Source organism: Amyelois transitella, chromosome 7 (genome assembly GCF_032362555.1).
Source record: "Amyelois transitella isolate CPQ chromosome 7, ilAmyTran1.1, whole genome shotgun sequence".
Taxonomy (NCBI): domain Eukaryota; kingdom Metazoa; phylum Arthropoda; class Insecta; order Lepidoptera; family Pyralidae; genus Amyelois; species Amyelois transitella.
In genome coordinates, this window is record NC_083510.1 from 3312067 (window position 1) to 3329937 (window position 17871).

The window sequence follows — 17871 nt, forward strand, 5'->3', positions numbered from 1 at the left end:
TTAGCGACTGAAGGGAAATTGGGCGGCGCTCCCTGAATAGTGTGGGGAAGGTATGTCGATATACATAACGGAAGATTTTATTAAAGACAAAGAGTCAATCGACCGTGAAAAATTATGTTGTGATAAATAGTCTTAAGACACGTCGGCGGTCGTGCTGTTAAAGTATCCGAATCATAGGCAATCCATGCTATTATGCGTGCTAACTCTGAAAACAGAGTGATTTTCAGGTATCGAATTAACAACTAAAAATTGTACAAATCATAATATTAAAAATACAGTAACATTGAAAATATTTAGGATAAATCGTAGGATGCGATAGTTAAGAAAAATACCAATTTCTTATGTACTCGAGATGACATAAATATTCAAAATCATTCATTTGTAAACAAAGGACCTTTTTAATTTCACATTGTTTGACAGCGAAATAGGTATGTAGATCTATACCCATAACAGCGATTGATTAAATCTTTCAAACGATTAAATGTCACAATATTGATTTTAAAATAACAAGATTGTCATTTTGCCATAATTCGATTATCGATAATACCGAGTCTCTCAAACGTAAACATGCAGGATCGCACGTCCGCCGGCCGGCGACTGACTCTGAGGCCCCTCGTGCCTTCGATTACATCGATCTGTAAATATCGATAAATTTACTACCCATCACTTTGCCCTCACGACTCTCTAACCATCAGCTCATGCTTTCAGCGAGCAATGGATATAAAACACAGTTGTTTTTCGTGTTACGTCAATTTAGAATTCTAGTTCTATATGAGAAGTTAGATGTAAGAGTACAGATGTGCACGCCCACGTTTCTAAACCAGCCCCATTATTTGTAAATAGGACGGATTCTAATTTTGTTGCAGAGACATAGTTGTTGTGTGGTTACCTGATCTTCAGGATAGGACTACTCTTCTTGTAGTACAAGGCGACTTAGGTAATAAGAAGATACATCTAGTGCTGTCTGCTATAGAATAAAAAATATGGGTTGATCAAGCTATTTATCTTCCAGTTTAGATTGTCAGTCTTGTGATTCTTTCTTATGACAATGGGTTAGCAACCTGTCTTTATCTGAATCTTGTGTCTTATAACTTTTGACTCTGTCTACCCCGTAAGAATAAAAAACCCCAATTGGTTTCAGGAAGAGTAGGTGTTGTATATTAAGTCAAGAACTTATAAACAAGTTTGATGAACAAGTCACCGTGCAAGAAAATATTGATTTATTTAGGCACATTCCAAATCGAATTACGCAACTTGTGCAATATTATAGTAAGAGTGGCTAAGTTTTAAGATAGTCTAAGTGTGGGCGGATTTAAATTTACTAATTAATTGGTTTGTCTTGTATTCTGAACAGCGAAAACTTGGTTAGTGTTAAGAAGTTAGAAGTTTTCAATAGCTTTTATATAAGGTAGTTTAGCTTTAATTTGCAAATGATGCATTGGATTAAGTCAAAACACCTTACAAAGCGTGAAAATAATTGTATTACCTATCTACTTATATACTAGTACAGATATTCGAGTAGTTAAATATAGATTCAGTAATAGTAGCAATACATTTACAAGACGGTAAGTCACGTGGTCATATATTGAGAAAAAAAAAAGAGCTTTTGCTATTTTTATTGTTTCCGTTACCTGTTTAGTATTCCTAAGAACATTTTAGGCCAAAAGCAAAGAAAATTACCTACGAATGCGTAATTCTTGTTTACCAACAGTCTACGACGAATTTTCCACGGAGATTTCCCCTCAGACGAGAGCTGTGATATACTGCTGTCTCTCTCCCACCAGCGATCGATGTGACCTTGGCAGTGCCGGGGGCTTTTAGCCCTAATGGCAATAGATAGGTATTATACTTTCAGCGGTGGGAATCAAGTGTAGAACAATACAATCTGCTTTAAGTGAGGGCTGATCTTACTGTCTAAGCCAATAAATTTACTTCTTATATTTATAAGTAAATTTTTACTTGATTGACTTTGATTAATTAACAGGACGTAGCCTCTATTACTCATAGAGGATTTATTAGTCTTAGTACCAAAGGTACTAAGAAGAAACGATAATTGGCACAAAAATTTTTGAATATGTTCGTTATAAACAAAAATCTTTTTTTTTAATAATACTCGTTTTAGTATACTACATTCACTATTATTACACTTAACACACACATACTATGTCAATTAAGGATGTCCTGGTAAAGGGTCAGATCACACGAAACCGCCATGCAGCTTGCATGAAGAGAGTTATGAATGTGGATGAAGCGAAGGAAGGATGCAGAGATCGTGGCAAGTGGAAAGAGGTAGTCGTGATTTTATGTATGTATGTATGTATACTATGTCAAAAAGGAATATTGTTTTCTTCTATTATAGAAAACATATTATAACCAAGGAAAACAAAAATTAGACAACCTATTTCTTGTCGGCTTAAATTCGCCTGTCAAGGCGGCATGTAAGGTTCGCAGTCATTACGAAGTTACGTGGTTTACTGCTTAATGGATCCACCACTTAGTCGATAATCTTTCTTTGAAAAGAAATAGTTAGATTTTTCTTTCATATTTCAGTAAATCTTAATCGCCTTTTACAAAATCGCCATAACCGTCCTCATCTCTCTAAACCTTGAGTTCGCCAGTTGTTTGAAAGCATAAATACCTAATTCAATCTTACGTTACTGTTGTTACCGTTTTTTACCTCTAAACGTTAAATTATCAGTTAACATAACTATTGTTTGAAGAGTTATGAATGTGGACGAAGCGAAAGAAGTATGCAGAGATCGTGGCAAGTGGAAAGAGGTAGTCTCTGCCTACCCCTCCGGGAAAGAGGCGTGATTTTTATGTATGTATGTATGTATGTAACATAACTAATGTACCTACGTAGGATTTGATACTTTACGCCACGATTTTATATATGCTTATCTTAACAACCGCCGTAATACTTACCCGGAAACCAATTTAAAGTTGTACAGAAATAATCAAAGCAATCAATAAGTCCCAGGGCCCGTGTGCTCTATTTATAGCCGCTCGCACTCAGTGCAACGCCGGTGCATTACCCGGGCAGGACTTAGGCACTTAGAACTCATCTTACATGGGACATTATATAACATCTGCATCTTCTACCTGATGTAAGTTCGAGTTACATCCTCACCTCTCTCAGGAGATAAGCTCGACGTTTGCAAAACGCAAATACCAACCCGATACGAATATGACCATATTGGAAAATGTTGAGTTGTTAATATGATGAGTAGCGAATATGTTGAAAAGAATCAGCCTGGCCTGGCGCACACTACGACTACTAATGTTTTCTTTGCTATCAAACCAGCATGGAAGGAGTAATGTCAGCAGGTTCTTTTTATGAAAACTTTTATTCGTCAGCTTTTGAATAGGTAACAGGAACTTACAGAAAATACAGAAATCCTCGATCAGTAGTTACTCCCTTACACTTCCAGAAACATACTGATTTTTTCAGTTAATATTCTTGATGAGTGCGTCTATTATTTCCGCTCAATAACAGAGTCAAACTTATTATATTCAGATTGAACAAATAGAGCCAAAAAATTCCATAGTAAATATGGCTATAATGAATGGCAATTGGCGTAATGGTTGTTTTTGTCGGTCTAATGGCTTCTGAAATATAATATCCTGAAATAAAGCAGGCGAAAGTAACAAGCCAAACGATAATAAACTATAACATTCGACGATAGATGCTAAAATCGACAAATTATTCAGTTTTGCGGTTGTGTTTAAGTAAGTGCCAATATTTAATGTTTACCTCGTCATGGTGATATTGGTAGATTAAATGCATATTTGCTTCATTTTATAGGTTCATATAATATTAGAAACTAGCCAAGTCTTTCATATCATATGACGTCGTGCTTAAGTCTAATCATAAAGTAGATACTTATATAGGTATACCTTTCTGAACTACTCCTAAGTGTTTTTATGATAAATTGAAACAAATGACACAAATTGAACTAGCCCCGAAGCAAGTTCTTGTAACAGGATAGCTGAATAAAATAGCAACAAATAAAAAATTGTAATGAAGAAACAGCGAAATATAAGACTTGTCATAAGGCCTAGGCCTACTCAAAGATATTTTATATTTTATCATCAGTTTTTTAAATATCTTCATAGTATCTATCTAAGTATAGATAGATTTATGCAGTGTTCAGCGGACGGATCGCGAGGTTTGAAGCCGCAATGAAATTTAAAATTTAGGAATACCATAAGGATGAGAGAAATACTGATTTTCAGTATAATACACTTCTAATACTCTATGGAAGTAGATAATCCCTAGGTACACTCTGTATAATGTATCACAAAGATTTATGATTGAAAATCCTTTAATTTTATAATTCATAAGAAATGCTTATTCATAAAATAAGTGCATTATACTTATGAGCTTATCCCAAACTCAATGTAAGATTTAAAAAATGATTGATTGTAGGTACTTTAAAACTTGCTAAGGCCTCTTAAGAATTTTTGTTACTTATTCAGCCGAGCCAAACCGTTGCACAAAAGAATTCTAGGTCTTACAGAGCTTACGTCATTTCTTATATCCTATACCTTATTCGAGTCCTGAAACTACCTACATTCAGATTCCAGAGGGAAGGGGCGAGGGGCCAAGGTAGTCGATAGCTCCGCGCGTGCGTCCTATCCCTTCACCTCGACGTAAAGTTGCAATTTATTCCCTACGACCTTGGAATAGAGGCTTCATAATTTCAATCTGGAGGAGGCTTGGTTCTAGAAAGGACGGCAGATTATCGGAAGTTCCAATTAACTGCCAATTTGTATTAATTCCAAGCGGAAAGTTGATCATTTATGATCTCAAATACAGTATTGAAACCATGTTGCCTCTTCAAAATTTGAAAGAAACTTATGTTTAAGCAAAATTTTTCCTTGAGACTTAGCTTTGGCTTTTTCTCTTTAAGACCTTTTTACAAACAGTGAATACAGTAGTACAAAAGTACAGTAATTTTTTCAATTGAAAGTTCCATTCCACCAACCCTAGACTCCTCTGGAGGTTAAGACCCCTGAGGGTGGTTCAAAGTACTCTTAGAGCTATACTTAGCCTAGTGGCTGCAGTTGTGCGTTGATTGAAAGTTAAGATTTTTTTGTAAAAAAGGATGCCAATGCAATACCTATTCATACAGCTGTTCCTCGCTGATTCCCTTTTTCAAATTAAAATATATCCTGTTCTTTCATCATATACGCAAAAACTTTAACCTTTCCTTTCATTTGTCTTAAGTAGCAAATTAAGCCGAAACTTTAAAGCTTTGCCGCATATGCATAACTACTGTGGTGTTCATATCTGCACTGTTGAAATTTTGATTTCAAATCGCACGACGTTAAAGTTTCTTAACCTATCAAGTGGTAACAGTTTCCAATTTCAGTTCTTTGTTATTCCACCATTATTTACGTATTACCTTTACAATAAGTCTGCGATACAAAGGTGGTATACATTTCTATGTGTACTCCACTGTACTGTACTCCAGATTTTGGAGGAGATCCTAAAAGCATATAAGAAGAGGACATCAATCATAAAAACAAAAGACGGTGCAGTCGCAGTAAACGGGCATTTTCGCAAACTGAATAAGTTGCAGTAAATAGGTATGCATCGATCGTTTGCACCCACGGCTTGCACCGACCACCGACCTACTTGCAGGTCAAACCACGCCCCCACCACCCCCTTTCATTCAAGCCCGGTTACCTTTCTAGAAACAAGCATTTTGGGGAGGAACATTTGCATAATTAAGTAATTAGGAACGTTGGCTTGAGACAGATTTTTTTTAAGTAACTGCTTACCTTAGTAATTAAGCAGGTAACTTTGTGTAAGTTCTTAACTTAATTAAAAAAGTTACTTTGGGATGTAAGGAAAATTTGCATTAAGTCCTATTGTACCTTTGTGGCTCAATAAAGTTTGAAATAAATAAAAATATAGGTATGTAAATCTTTCCTGAAATTTGAACAGCTTGAATAAAATTAAAATTATCAATATGTGATAATGTTTCTACTTATGGAGGATATAGCATAAAAAAAAATATACCTAAGTAGGTAGGTAAAATATAGGTCGCTTGGATTAGGTAATGTAGTACCTAATGATTGTTCGATTTGGAATTAAATTACTGTCTTATAACTAGTTTTGCGCGAGACTTTGCTTCCCAGAATTTCCAAAAACAAAATAAGGTCTTAAGTAACTGTTGAAGGTCTATTTTATCTTCTTATGTAAAACATTTCGGAAAAATCGGTCCAGTAGTTTTTGAATTTAATCGTAACAAACAAAAATAAAAACCGTTTATTTTTATATTAGCCTGGATTTTCTTAAAACAAGTGTTACACAATGTTACATCTATCTGCCTAAGACCAACCTCTTTTGGGATTTTTAGTTACCTATCTACTGTTTATTTCAGAGCATTGACTATCATTATGTAAGCGTTCATACACAATGAGCGACTAGGCTAATGCCCTCAGGTCAATAGCAGGACGTCAGAATTATAAGCTACCTCCGTTACTTGAACCTTGACAAGGGTATTACGTGTGCAATAGACAGGTAGGTCAGGTATATAGGTAGAAGTTTTAGATAACGACATCTTGGTGTTCATTATCTAATCTTTATTACCTATTAAAATATTTGTCAATATTTTTTACGTATGGTGCTTATATAAGACCTTCGTCTGCAAATACAGCTCGATACTATTCGGTTCAGTACTTACCCCGTGCCTTTATCGGATCTCCTGTGGAAAGATCAGATCAAGACATGCCTAAGTCCAAAAGCTTTTAAAAGTACCTAACGAATGTGATAGTAGCGAAAGATGTACTGCCTACCATCCTGCACCCAAAAAGAGTACAGGAATGGAATTGAAATTCAGGAATTGATATGCTAGATTCCATAGAACTCCTAAATTGTGGGTTAACATAACATATAATAAAGTATATATCCCTTGCGGGTTAGACAGAGCCAACACTCATTAAAATTATGAAAGACCACGTTCAGCAATTTGGCATAGTAATAGAATTGAGATTTAAAAAGTGACAGTGAAAGAAGAATCCCAAATTATAAGATTATCCCTTTGTCGCCTTTTACGAGATCCATGGGGAAGAGTGGTCCTATTCTTTTTTATATTGGCGCCGGAATCCTCACGGCACAAAATTACTTTAAATTTAATACAGTTATTTTAAATTATTAGAAAAGCAAGGGATAATTAGAGAAGGCATAAATTAAATAAAAATCCGACTATCGGTCTACATAATATATTAATTACCACCACTAGCACAGATTTATAGTTACTAATAGCAGCGAAAGATTGTGCAGTTTGTACATCATCAAAGTTTATAAGGCTGAATGTGGTCATGTATGTATGGCAAGCAGTGACATACCTACCGGTCAAAATGTAAGAAAATCATATAAATGTAGTTAAATCTACTTTTACACCTCAGACTAAGAACTAATTATAATATCGATATGATTCATTGTATTCAACATAATTATTTTTATCTCGTTGGCATATCGAGTTTAAATTTGCATTTTTAGTATACTGATGGTTATAACCTTTATATTTTTTTAAATTTTAATTTCTCGCCAAGATTCTAGATCGCGTGTGTGCGCAAATTCTCTACCACTTGCCATATATGTTAGATCTTTATAAAGATATAAAAAATAATTAAATCAATATACTCAAAAAAGAGATAATAGTACAGAGAAAGCTAGGTATCAAATACATTATGTGTTTGTTATCATCATAGAATAATATTTTTATGTGAATAAGCATTTACGACTTAGAAATAATTTGGAATACACTGGTTATACTCTGTTTTATTATTATTATTATAGCAATACTTTAATGAAAAATACTCTTTTGTACAATCTCTACAGGCCATTATATAAGTCCAAATAATACTAGGGAACTAATTTCCATTTCTATTTTAATAAAAATTTACATAAAATGTTATTACTTTACAAAACTAATAGTTAGGAGTAAGCAGTTGTTTATTTTGTTATTATGAAGAAATGTGAAAAAATCCTTTTATTAAGACAGATCTGCTGGGCTAGCATGGTACGAGCGTCGATGTTTTCATCGCGCGATAAACTATCGCTGTCACGTTGCACGTTATAATAAAAAAAGTGGCATATAATTGATAAACACAAATTGAATGCCAGTTTACTTTTTTTTTCTTCCTATACATGCACTGGACAAGTGTTTACATATATAATCATATAAAATATACCATAGATACCATTACTTTATCGTGTGGTCATACATATTTATCGGGGTAGGCAGAGACTATGGATTTTGCTGTTGCTTGTATGCTTGTATATTAAGATGTTACACATAATACGTATACAATTTCCAACCCGTGAAATACCATTTTGATAAGTTTTTGTAGGTTACTTAATCGCTTTTGCGCGAGATTCTAGAGAATAAATATAAGTTTACTTATCCAAAAAAATATTAAATCTAATTAAAACAGCCAGCCGATGAATGAGGTTCATTAAATTAAAGACGAAACGGATTTCTTCACATTTCAGTAACATATACAATTTACATATTTGCAATAAAACTTTATTAAACAATACGGCTGACTTTTCATAATCATAACAAACGCCTGTTTTTTTTTTATCTGCGCATAACTGTTTAAGCAACAGTGCTCTCAACAGGCTAGAGTTATTTTTTATTGTTACTGAACTTGAGACAAGGGGAGGGTAAAAAAATATTTGCACAAGAAATCTACGAATACTTTGTATTGAAAATTCAGCCCTTATTGTTGCAACAATAGATACACTTTCACTTAAAACCATCCTTGTGTGTCCTGTTTTTCACTTTAACTTAACACCAGTTCACTGCACCAATTTGACCCATTACTATTGTCCATTGAGTACCAATCATAATGTTAACGACATGTGGGACGCCAAATAACAACATGTGGGACATAAATACAAACAAAAAAATATATTTGTAACGCTTTTCTTAAAGTCGCACTGACTTTTCCTTTTTTTTAGGATCAAACCACGCCACGTGACTTTTTAATAGAGCGACTAAAACCTTTTCTTTCAATTCTTGAATAAAAAAAGATTGAAAGCACTATTCCGACACTAGTCACGATCTCACGATGTTTATTTCCTCATACTATTTTACCTTTCCTACGCGTTCCACAAACTGTATTGTGTCCCACATACTACATTTCTGTCACAAAAACTATATTACGCGTCCCACACACCATATTTTCTATTATGATTGCTACCATAATCTGCTCAATGTCAGTGCTAAGGTGGCTTGACAGGGTGTCGCCGGATGATTACTAGCTAATACCGGTGTCTGTTCGGATATATGTTGGGGTTCTGGACGTTGGGGTTCGACTGCTGCACCGGATAGCCCTGGGTAATACTACCAGGCTTTGATGGCTGGAAAGAAGGAAAGAAATAGTTTATTATTGTTGTCGAATAAATAATCATTAGTTTAGTAGTATAAGCATGTTGGTGTCGTCTGTACGTGTCGAATTATTTATGTGGCAAAACAACGTTTGCCGGGACAGCTAGTATATGAAAAAAAATCTAACCGGCATATTGTTATGATGCTGCGGATGTTGAGGATGCGAGAGGTGGAGGCCGTAGCCGCCACTGCTGCTCACTGACGGGTGGTGGGCCTCGCTCAGCCCCAGTAAAACTTGAGGCTGGAATTTAAAAGACAATATGAATAAATATTGGATCACTTATAGCCACAACTTTTGTCTTAGACAAACGTAAAAAAAATCAAGGTTAAAAAATACAGAACAGGTAAATCTATCCCACCGCTGCCACCATATATTGTCATTAACAACACAATGTCTGGATAACAACTGCTTTATTTAAAAAGTATATATGACAATCTATGAATCATAAATACTTCAGCGTAGTGGTAGAGTCAGTGAGAAAATTTAAATCCTACCACATATTGTGTGTACCATTGAGACTTTTCAGAGTTATGGACATTCGATGCTCTTTCGGTGAAAGACAAATTCGTGAGGCATGAGTGATAACAGGCAACTGGATGTATAACCATGATCCAATATGGGTTAGGTTCACCTGCAAAGGTCCTCTGCAGAGACAACGAGACGGACGAGAAGTCTCTTCATGTAAAAACCTGAATTGTTCAATCCAGGATCATGGTCAAAGACGTACCTTGAGGTGAGAATGTAACCGAGAATTGTTGGAGTCTCACCTGTGCGTCTTTCTTCGGCTCCTGATGTTGTTGTCCTTCTCTATTCTTCAATAAGTCCAAATACAATTGCGGCGGTTGTGGCGCGGGCGCATACATCAAGTTAGAGTGGTGGGGAGTGTGCGGCGTGTGGGGGGTATGCGGCGTGTGGGCGGTGTGCGCGTGGTGCGCGTACAGCAGTGGCGGGGGGCGTTCCCCCACCACCCCCACGACGCCTGAAGTAGGCATTGCGTAGTATCCCGAAGAAGAGATGGAAGATCCGCCGGCACCAGAACCGTATTGAGACGATTCTGTTGGTAATGATCATTTTAGTATGTGGTTTTTTTATTTATGACCATGAAAGTTTGCATTATTTTATGTATGCGCTGATACACGACGAGTGAAATATTTATTTAATTAGCAATAGTGTCCGACCGAAGCTTCGGCTTCGGCTTCGGCTTCGGCCACCTTCGGCCAAAAAATCCACCTTCGGCGAAACATTCGGCTTCGGCCCAAAATCCGGCCGAAGCCGAAGGTTTCGCCGAAGGTCCGAGCGACCGTCGAGATTGAACGAACTGTTACGAAAGTCATGAGGCGGCGGGGAGTCACTGTCAAAATATCACATTGCTGATTGCATGCATCAAAACAAGTCCGTACGTGTATTTAAACGAGTGTTTTTGTAAGAAATCAAATCATTATTTTTACCAGTAGGTAAATCACAAACTTTTATCTATACATATAATAAAACAGTAAAAATATTTTGTCTGTACATTTAGTATTTTCGACTGAAATGGATAGAGGGATACTTAGAATGAATAATAAAAAAAGCAAAAATATTTTTTTTTAATTTCTTGTCTGTCTGTCTGTATGTATGATCACGATTATCTCCGAAAGTACTAAACCGATTTACTTCAAACTTTCACCAATTGCTTTGTTTTAACTCAGAATAACATTTAAAGTTTGTTTCATCAAAATCGGTTCACAAAAAAAAAAGTTATCGACATTTGAATGAACTCAAGGCATCAGTATGCCGGCAAATAAGTTACGAAATTAAAAATTCAAAGTCATTTATCATTATACGACGGCATTATACCTATAACATATAAATATAAGTGAAAGGCGACTAAGGGATGGGCTTACAAACTTGGGATTCTTTTTTAGGCGATGGGCGAGCAACCTATCACTTTTTGAATCTCAATTCTATCATTAAGTCAAATAGCTGAACGTGGCCATTCAGTCTTTTCAAGTCTGTTGGCTCTGTCTACCCCGCAAGGGATAAAGACGTGACCATATGTATGTAGTCTACTTTAATTTCCACACCAACGCAACGGCTTCGATGGTCCAGTGGTTAGCCCGTGAGACTGTGAAGTTGGCGGTCCAAGTTCGAATCCCAACAATTACAAGATATTTTTTATTATTAAAAATATATTTTTTTTTGTATTGTTTGAGTATTTTATGTAAAAAAACTGAAAATCAAAATACTACATATAATAAAACGGTAAAAATATTTTTTCTGTACATTTAATATTTTGACTGAAACGGATAGAGAATTTTTTTATTACATTTTTTGTCTGTCTGTATCTGACTGTATGATTAAAATTCAACTCGAAATTTACGCGGACGAAGTCGCGGGCAACAGCTAGTTTATCTCTAAACCAACCACCTCTATGATATATCATCAACTTCTATATGAGACAGTCAATATATAAACCTTCAATATTGAGGTTTTGAAATGATTTTAATATTAATTGTAGCTTGTAGACAATATTGAACAAAATTAATTACTGAGTGCTGAGAGAATATAAACCTTCGGCTTCGGCTTCGGCCGAAGGTTGTGGCGATAGCCGATTAATCGGCTTCGGCTTCGGCTTCGGCCAAAAATAGACCTTCGGTCGGACACTAATTAGCAACAATATAAAATTAGAATTCAATAATTAATAACTATTTATCCCTGTCATCATAGACTTAACAACTATGGCTAAATAAACTGATCAGGCAGGTAACCGACCGTAAAATAATATTGCCAAATCTATTCACGGTAACTATAGGTATTAAATTTACATGCTGTTTAGTTGAGTATTTACATACACAAAAGTATATACATAGGTATACAAAAAGTGCAATACCGATGACAGACATGAGACACACATTCAACTATCCTATTATATATGTATATAACAGTTTATTGTATGGATAAAATGTCGCATAAGCCAATTTACCACATTAATTAGCAACATTATAAATATCGTAAAAAAATTGTGTCGAATCATATTTTTGTTATATTTAGACGAAACACAGAGACAAGGACAAAACACATAGACAAGGATAAGCAGATAAACAAAGACAACACAACATAAAAATCAAGCAGTTTAGATCAGAACCAAAAAGTGGGGTAGGCAAGGAAAGACGACATTGTCATAAGATTTTTTTTAAACCCATGCAGTTAGGATGGTTAATTAAACAGAAAATAAGAACTCAAAATAATTAAATGACCACTTCAAGTGAGACAACCCTTTTATTAAAATACCAATTTGACCTGTTTTCACAGCTATATCGATAAAACAGGCTACATACAATTTTTACATGAAATGCATTTAATGTGCAATGAGATTTATTTAACAAAATCATTTTTAATATTACTAACTTTTACCCGCAGTTTCGCCTGAGCGAATTCAGCGCCAGGAATAAAGAAAAATCCTACAGAAACCTTAGTTTTCATCCTTAATGTTATATTCACGAAAACACGACATTTCAAAAACATTGGTTCAGTAGATTAAGCGTGAAGAGGTAACAAACAAGCTTACTTTCGCATGTATAATATTAGTTGGGATTCTTATGTGAGTAATTAGACATCAGTTGTTTTTCATCATTCCTTAATCCCAAAAAAACATTCCTTAAAAATTAAAAGCTATTTAATCTGGTGTTTTAAATCAAAGATTTAATCTTAAACGGCTTTTCAAATCAGGACCATAAGCGAATGCTACCACATTGTCGAGTTTACTGACAATGAAAATTGCTACACTTTATACTTATTTTAAATTGAGTATTTCACCTAAGAGAGAAAGATTAATATTAAAGAATAAAGAATAGTGAGATGTTATTACTTAAGCAGACACGGAAATTGATAGATTTTTATGATTGCGAATATGATGCACTATCAAATTGATTCGCTTTTGTGTTAAATCATTTTAAAAGGAGTTAAAAGCGAAAAACGAGATCAAGAAACTGACAAGATAAAATATTGAACGAAAAGAACTGGTTTCAAGGATAATTAAAACCAGATTAAAGCACAAAATAACAAGGTGTTTGAGAGTATACAGAATATAGTTTTTGAAGAGAAACTGTAAAGAACAAAGACAATAAAATCAAAGTGCTGACAAGATACAGAAGTTAATAAAAAAAAAGAAAAAGGAATTAGAAGGGAAATAAAAAAATAAGAGAATTAAGTATTATGTGAGATGATAAGTTACAACACTGAATCAAACATCTATGAAAACAACGAAAAAAGATATAAAACCATAAGAACTGAATGAAACATAAAATAAAAAATTTAAGTGGGAATAAAGAACATGGTAAATGGGATGTTTTGTAAGATGATAAGTTACAACACCGAATGAACTCATTTTTTCAGAGCACGGCATGTTAAATCATTTAAAGAAAAAAAAATATACCAAACACAAGAACTGAATGAACATAAAATAACATAGGAATATAGAAGACATTATAGTTAACAGGGATACTAATAATAAAAAGAGATAAGACAGGGTAAATGAGGTGTTACATGAGATGATAAGCTACAACACCGAATGAACTCACTGTTCCAGAGTACAGCACGTGTTAACTGACGGCTCATGCGGCCATCTTCTACCTCTGCAAAAAAAATCAAAATCGCTTTGCTTTCACAACACATTAAATCTTAACACATATTTAAATTTTTAAAGGAACAAATATAAGGTTATGTATATGACGGACGTATTTCACTTGACTAAATTCTGACCACCTAAATGATTCAATAGCTAATTGGACAAATTAAATTACTAGTAAAATAGAATTATTGTTATTGAATCATTTCCTTCTTCGTTGCTGACTAGCAACCAAATTTTAAATTATTAGTAGTCACATTTATGAACGCTAAAATATACAAGTTCCAAATAAGGAACTTTAAGAACTCTAATATTATCAAAATGAACATGACTCTCTATTTTTAAAATGCTTAACGATGCTGAATGGGTGATGCCTATATATATAAAAAAAAACACTTCACACATCAACTTACTATGATCAGAATATACAGGTTGATGTTTCATCTGTGGCTGTAATCTATGCGCGTATAACGTATAAGTTGGCGAAGGGCTGCGTTGCCTCTTAACACCGGCCTGTATTGGCCCCCTCACAATCGTCTGTTGTTGCGGAAACAACATGTAGTTTGAGTGCTTGTTCTTGAACAAAGAGAGAAATGGGTTATAGGTGAGGTTGCTAAGCTAAAGGCTCTACTAAAATTTAACTGTGAGTGGTGAATGGGAGGTATAAAGTCAAGGCAATATTTTAGTTCGAAAAGTAAACTTTATTTAAACACAACGATGTTTTAATCTTCGTTAACTACACTTCAACGATCAACGACAATGTCATGTAGACATTATCACAAATTATTAATTAAAGAATAAAATGGTGCCGTGTGATTTGCGGCACTGTAGAATAGAAACACTCCATATCTTTCCCTTGGGTGTCGTAAAAGGCAGCTAAAATATTGGCTTATAAACTAAAGATTCCTATTGAGGCGATAGGCTAGCAACCTGTCACTATTTTAATCTCAATTCCAATTCTAATTCTCTTTTTGAGACTGTTGGCTCTGTCTGCCTTGCGGGGACAAGGGATATAGACGTGACTATATGTAAGTATATAAAAAAATACTTCCCGAAATACCTAAAAAAGTAAAGGACTAATGTAATACGAGGTATTTCTTGGCCGTTGCCTACTTAGACGTATGGTGCCAGAGTAGAATAGCACCACCCTATATCTTCCCGTGGGTATTGTACGTGGCGATTAACGGATTTAGCGGGAGGTTGGCAGCCGCGCCTCCTACGCTGTTAGGCAACATAGTCCAAACTCAATAGACATTGTGATAACCAACCTGTCTGCTCAGCATGGAGACTATGGATAAAATTTTTTGAGAGGCCTTAGTCCTGCAGAAGACTTTTATAGGCTGTTAAGGTAAGGTTTAGGTACTTGGGAAATTGGCAAACTGGGCAAAATATGTATGGGTAGACATTTTATGTTCATATAGTAAAAATATATTTTATAATAAACAGTTTTTTGGGCAAAAGTAACCATGGAGTGTCACACTGAAATAAATTGGTAAGAGAAATTAATTAAGAGATGATAAAAAATGCATTGGAATTTTAAACTTTTAAAATTGTTAGTAAAAAAAAACCAGAACTATTATGCTTTGTAATTATTCTTAATATCCTTATGGTTCCCGGCACTAAAGAATAGGACCACTCCATATCTTTCCCATGGATGTCGTAATAGGCGACTAAGTAAACTTCTTGTAAAAGAACTCGTCTTGTAAAAGATAGGCTCACAACATGTTACTATTTGAATCGCAATTGTTTTCTTCAGGTGAATGTGGCCATAAGTTTTTCGAGACTATTGGCTCTGTCTGCCCCGGACCCCTCTATTAACATGCAATGTAAATACCTAAATGAGAGTGTTTACCTGTATAGTAGGACAGCATTTTGATACCCAGCCGCAGCTTCACCCATGTTAATTAGCTTATAGACCTTAGGTCATAAATTACCTCCATTCCAAATGTCATAAAATTGGTTCAGTTGTTTAGCTATTAATGCTTAACATACAGAAAGCATGTCACATTTATTTCAAATGAAGTATAGATTATTAATCCTGTGATAATTATTTAAGTACCTTATTAAGTAGATGTGAAGAGAGTGGGGGAGGCCTGCCCTGAGTAGGGGGAGGCTCACCCTGACCAGTAGACGATGGCATAGAGAACATTGGGACCTGAATGTTTCCACCCATAGACATTTTCATTGGTTGCATATCACTGAAAATGATAAAGTTGCATTTTAATCTTCCTTAAAGCTTACAAGACAAAATCTGGTAAATAGAATTATAACTTCATCATACATTATAGTTGAGCAGGCTTCTCATTGATTATAAGTTTTGGATACAAAATAAGGTAACGCTGCTCACATAATAATTCTTTTTTAATACATGAATTCCACCAGTCAAATTGCAAGACATCGACTGCCATTGCCACAATGAACTTTATGGCTTATAAGGCTCATCTGAAATGGCACCCTTTTGACGAGGCTGAGCCCTGACATTGAACTTTATTGGCTTGAATATAAAGTTTGATTTGCAGGGCACATTTCCCTGGAATAAGTACTAAAACATACCAATGAGTTCTAGTTCAAAACTTAACTGTTTTTCATAAACCTTACTAGCACAATTTAACTGTCAATGTTGTTGTATATCTAATGAACAATAGATATATAAGTGTATATTTATATAATCATGTAAAATACTTTACATTCCCATACTCACTTGGTTTCCTTCTGCTGCTGTCGCTTGCGGATTTCATCCTCATTCAAAACCTTCTTCAATTGCATGAACAACTGTTGTTTTTCTTTCTCTAACTGTTTCAACTTCTGTTCCAATTGTTCAATCTGTTCCTTTGTCTCCTCTGTAATAATCAATTTCTAATTAGAATGAAAAAAAAAACTGTGTAATTAGGAACATTAGAAGAAGATGTTGATGATGGATACATAATAAAATACTTTAGAAATTAACCACAACTCATTATTTTTTTTAACAAAAACATATATCTAGATTCTTTAAATTTTAATTTTCTATATGAATCCAATAAGTTTAAGACAATTTTTATATTTACCAAGTGTCATAACATCCTGTCTCTCCCTAGCTTCTCTCTCCTTACGAAGCCTTTCTTCCTCCACCTCAGCCTCATATTCTACAAAAAAAAGTAATCATTATACTTGTATAGGTACTAGTTTTTGTCCCTGGTAATTTTCAGAAAAAATAGGCTTTATTTGACACTAAATCCATCATGATCTGTCTGTTACACTTCCACATCAACAGACAGACTTCTTTCTACATTTAAAAAATGTTAGTATGGACGCTTGTTTTATAATCAACTTCAGATGTCCTCAGCAAGTTGACACAGTGTTCCTACTAAGGGAGAAGATGCAACCAGGACAAAAAACAAGAGGATGATTTATTAGGTAGGCAAATTGTTTGACAGGTTAACGTTCAAGCAAACTAGGTAGGTATATAATATCCATCTAACCAAAGACATGTGTAAGCAATAGTTTAAAAATTGTGTAAGGACCTACCTTCTTTTTTTCTCTGCCTTTCTCGAATGATATATCTTTTAAGGGCATTCCACATTTTTTGATCAGCATCGTTTTGCTCTTCTGTAGTCGACGTTACGGCAGGCATTTTGAAAGATCAGATGAATGCCAATACACTGCGCAATAAACCCAACCAAATTTAAGAAAAATACCAAGAGTCTTGAATAACTGTAGCTATGAAATAATTGTAATAAAACTACAATCTTCCGAAATAGTAGAAAATTAATCCAATTTCTTGAACAATTTCAGAAACAATTTTATTTTATTTTTCTCTTGTCGTCGTATGTTGTGATTGTGACATGGAATTTTTTTTAATTCACTCCATATTT

The 17871-nt window shown here is 34.7% G+C and overlaps 1 protein-coding gene across 1 annotated transcript; it reads right to left on the minus strand.

Annotated features, from left to right (window-relative positions):
- Window positions 1-7217: 7217 nt before the first annotated feature.
- LOC106139434 (putative uncharacterized protein DDB_G0291608) lies at window positions 7218-17866 on the minus strand. The gene is made up of 9 exons (XM_013340877.2): window positions 17525-17866; window positions 17065-17142; window positions 16719-16857; window positions 16077-16215; window positions 14431-14593; window positions 13971-14024; window positions 10179-10465; window positions 9538-9651; window positions 7218-9382 (listed from the first exon to the last, which is right to left on the minus strand). The coding sequence occupies exons 1-9, from the start codon at window positions 17628-17630 to the stop codon at window positions 9284-9286; spliced, it is 1179 nt and encodes a 392-aa protein (XP_013196331.1). The 5' UTR covers window positions 17631-17866; the 3' UTR covers window positions 7218-9283.
- Between the last annotated feature and the right edge of the window lie 5 nt (window positions 17867-17871).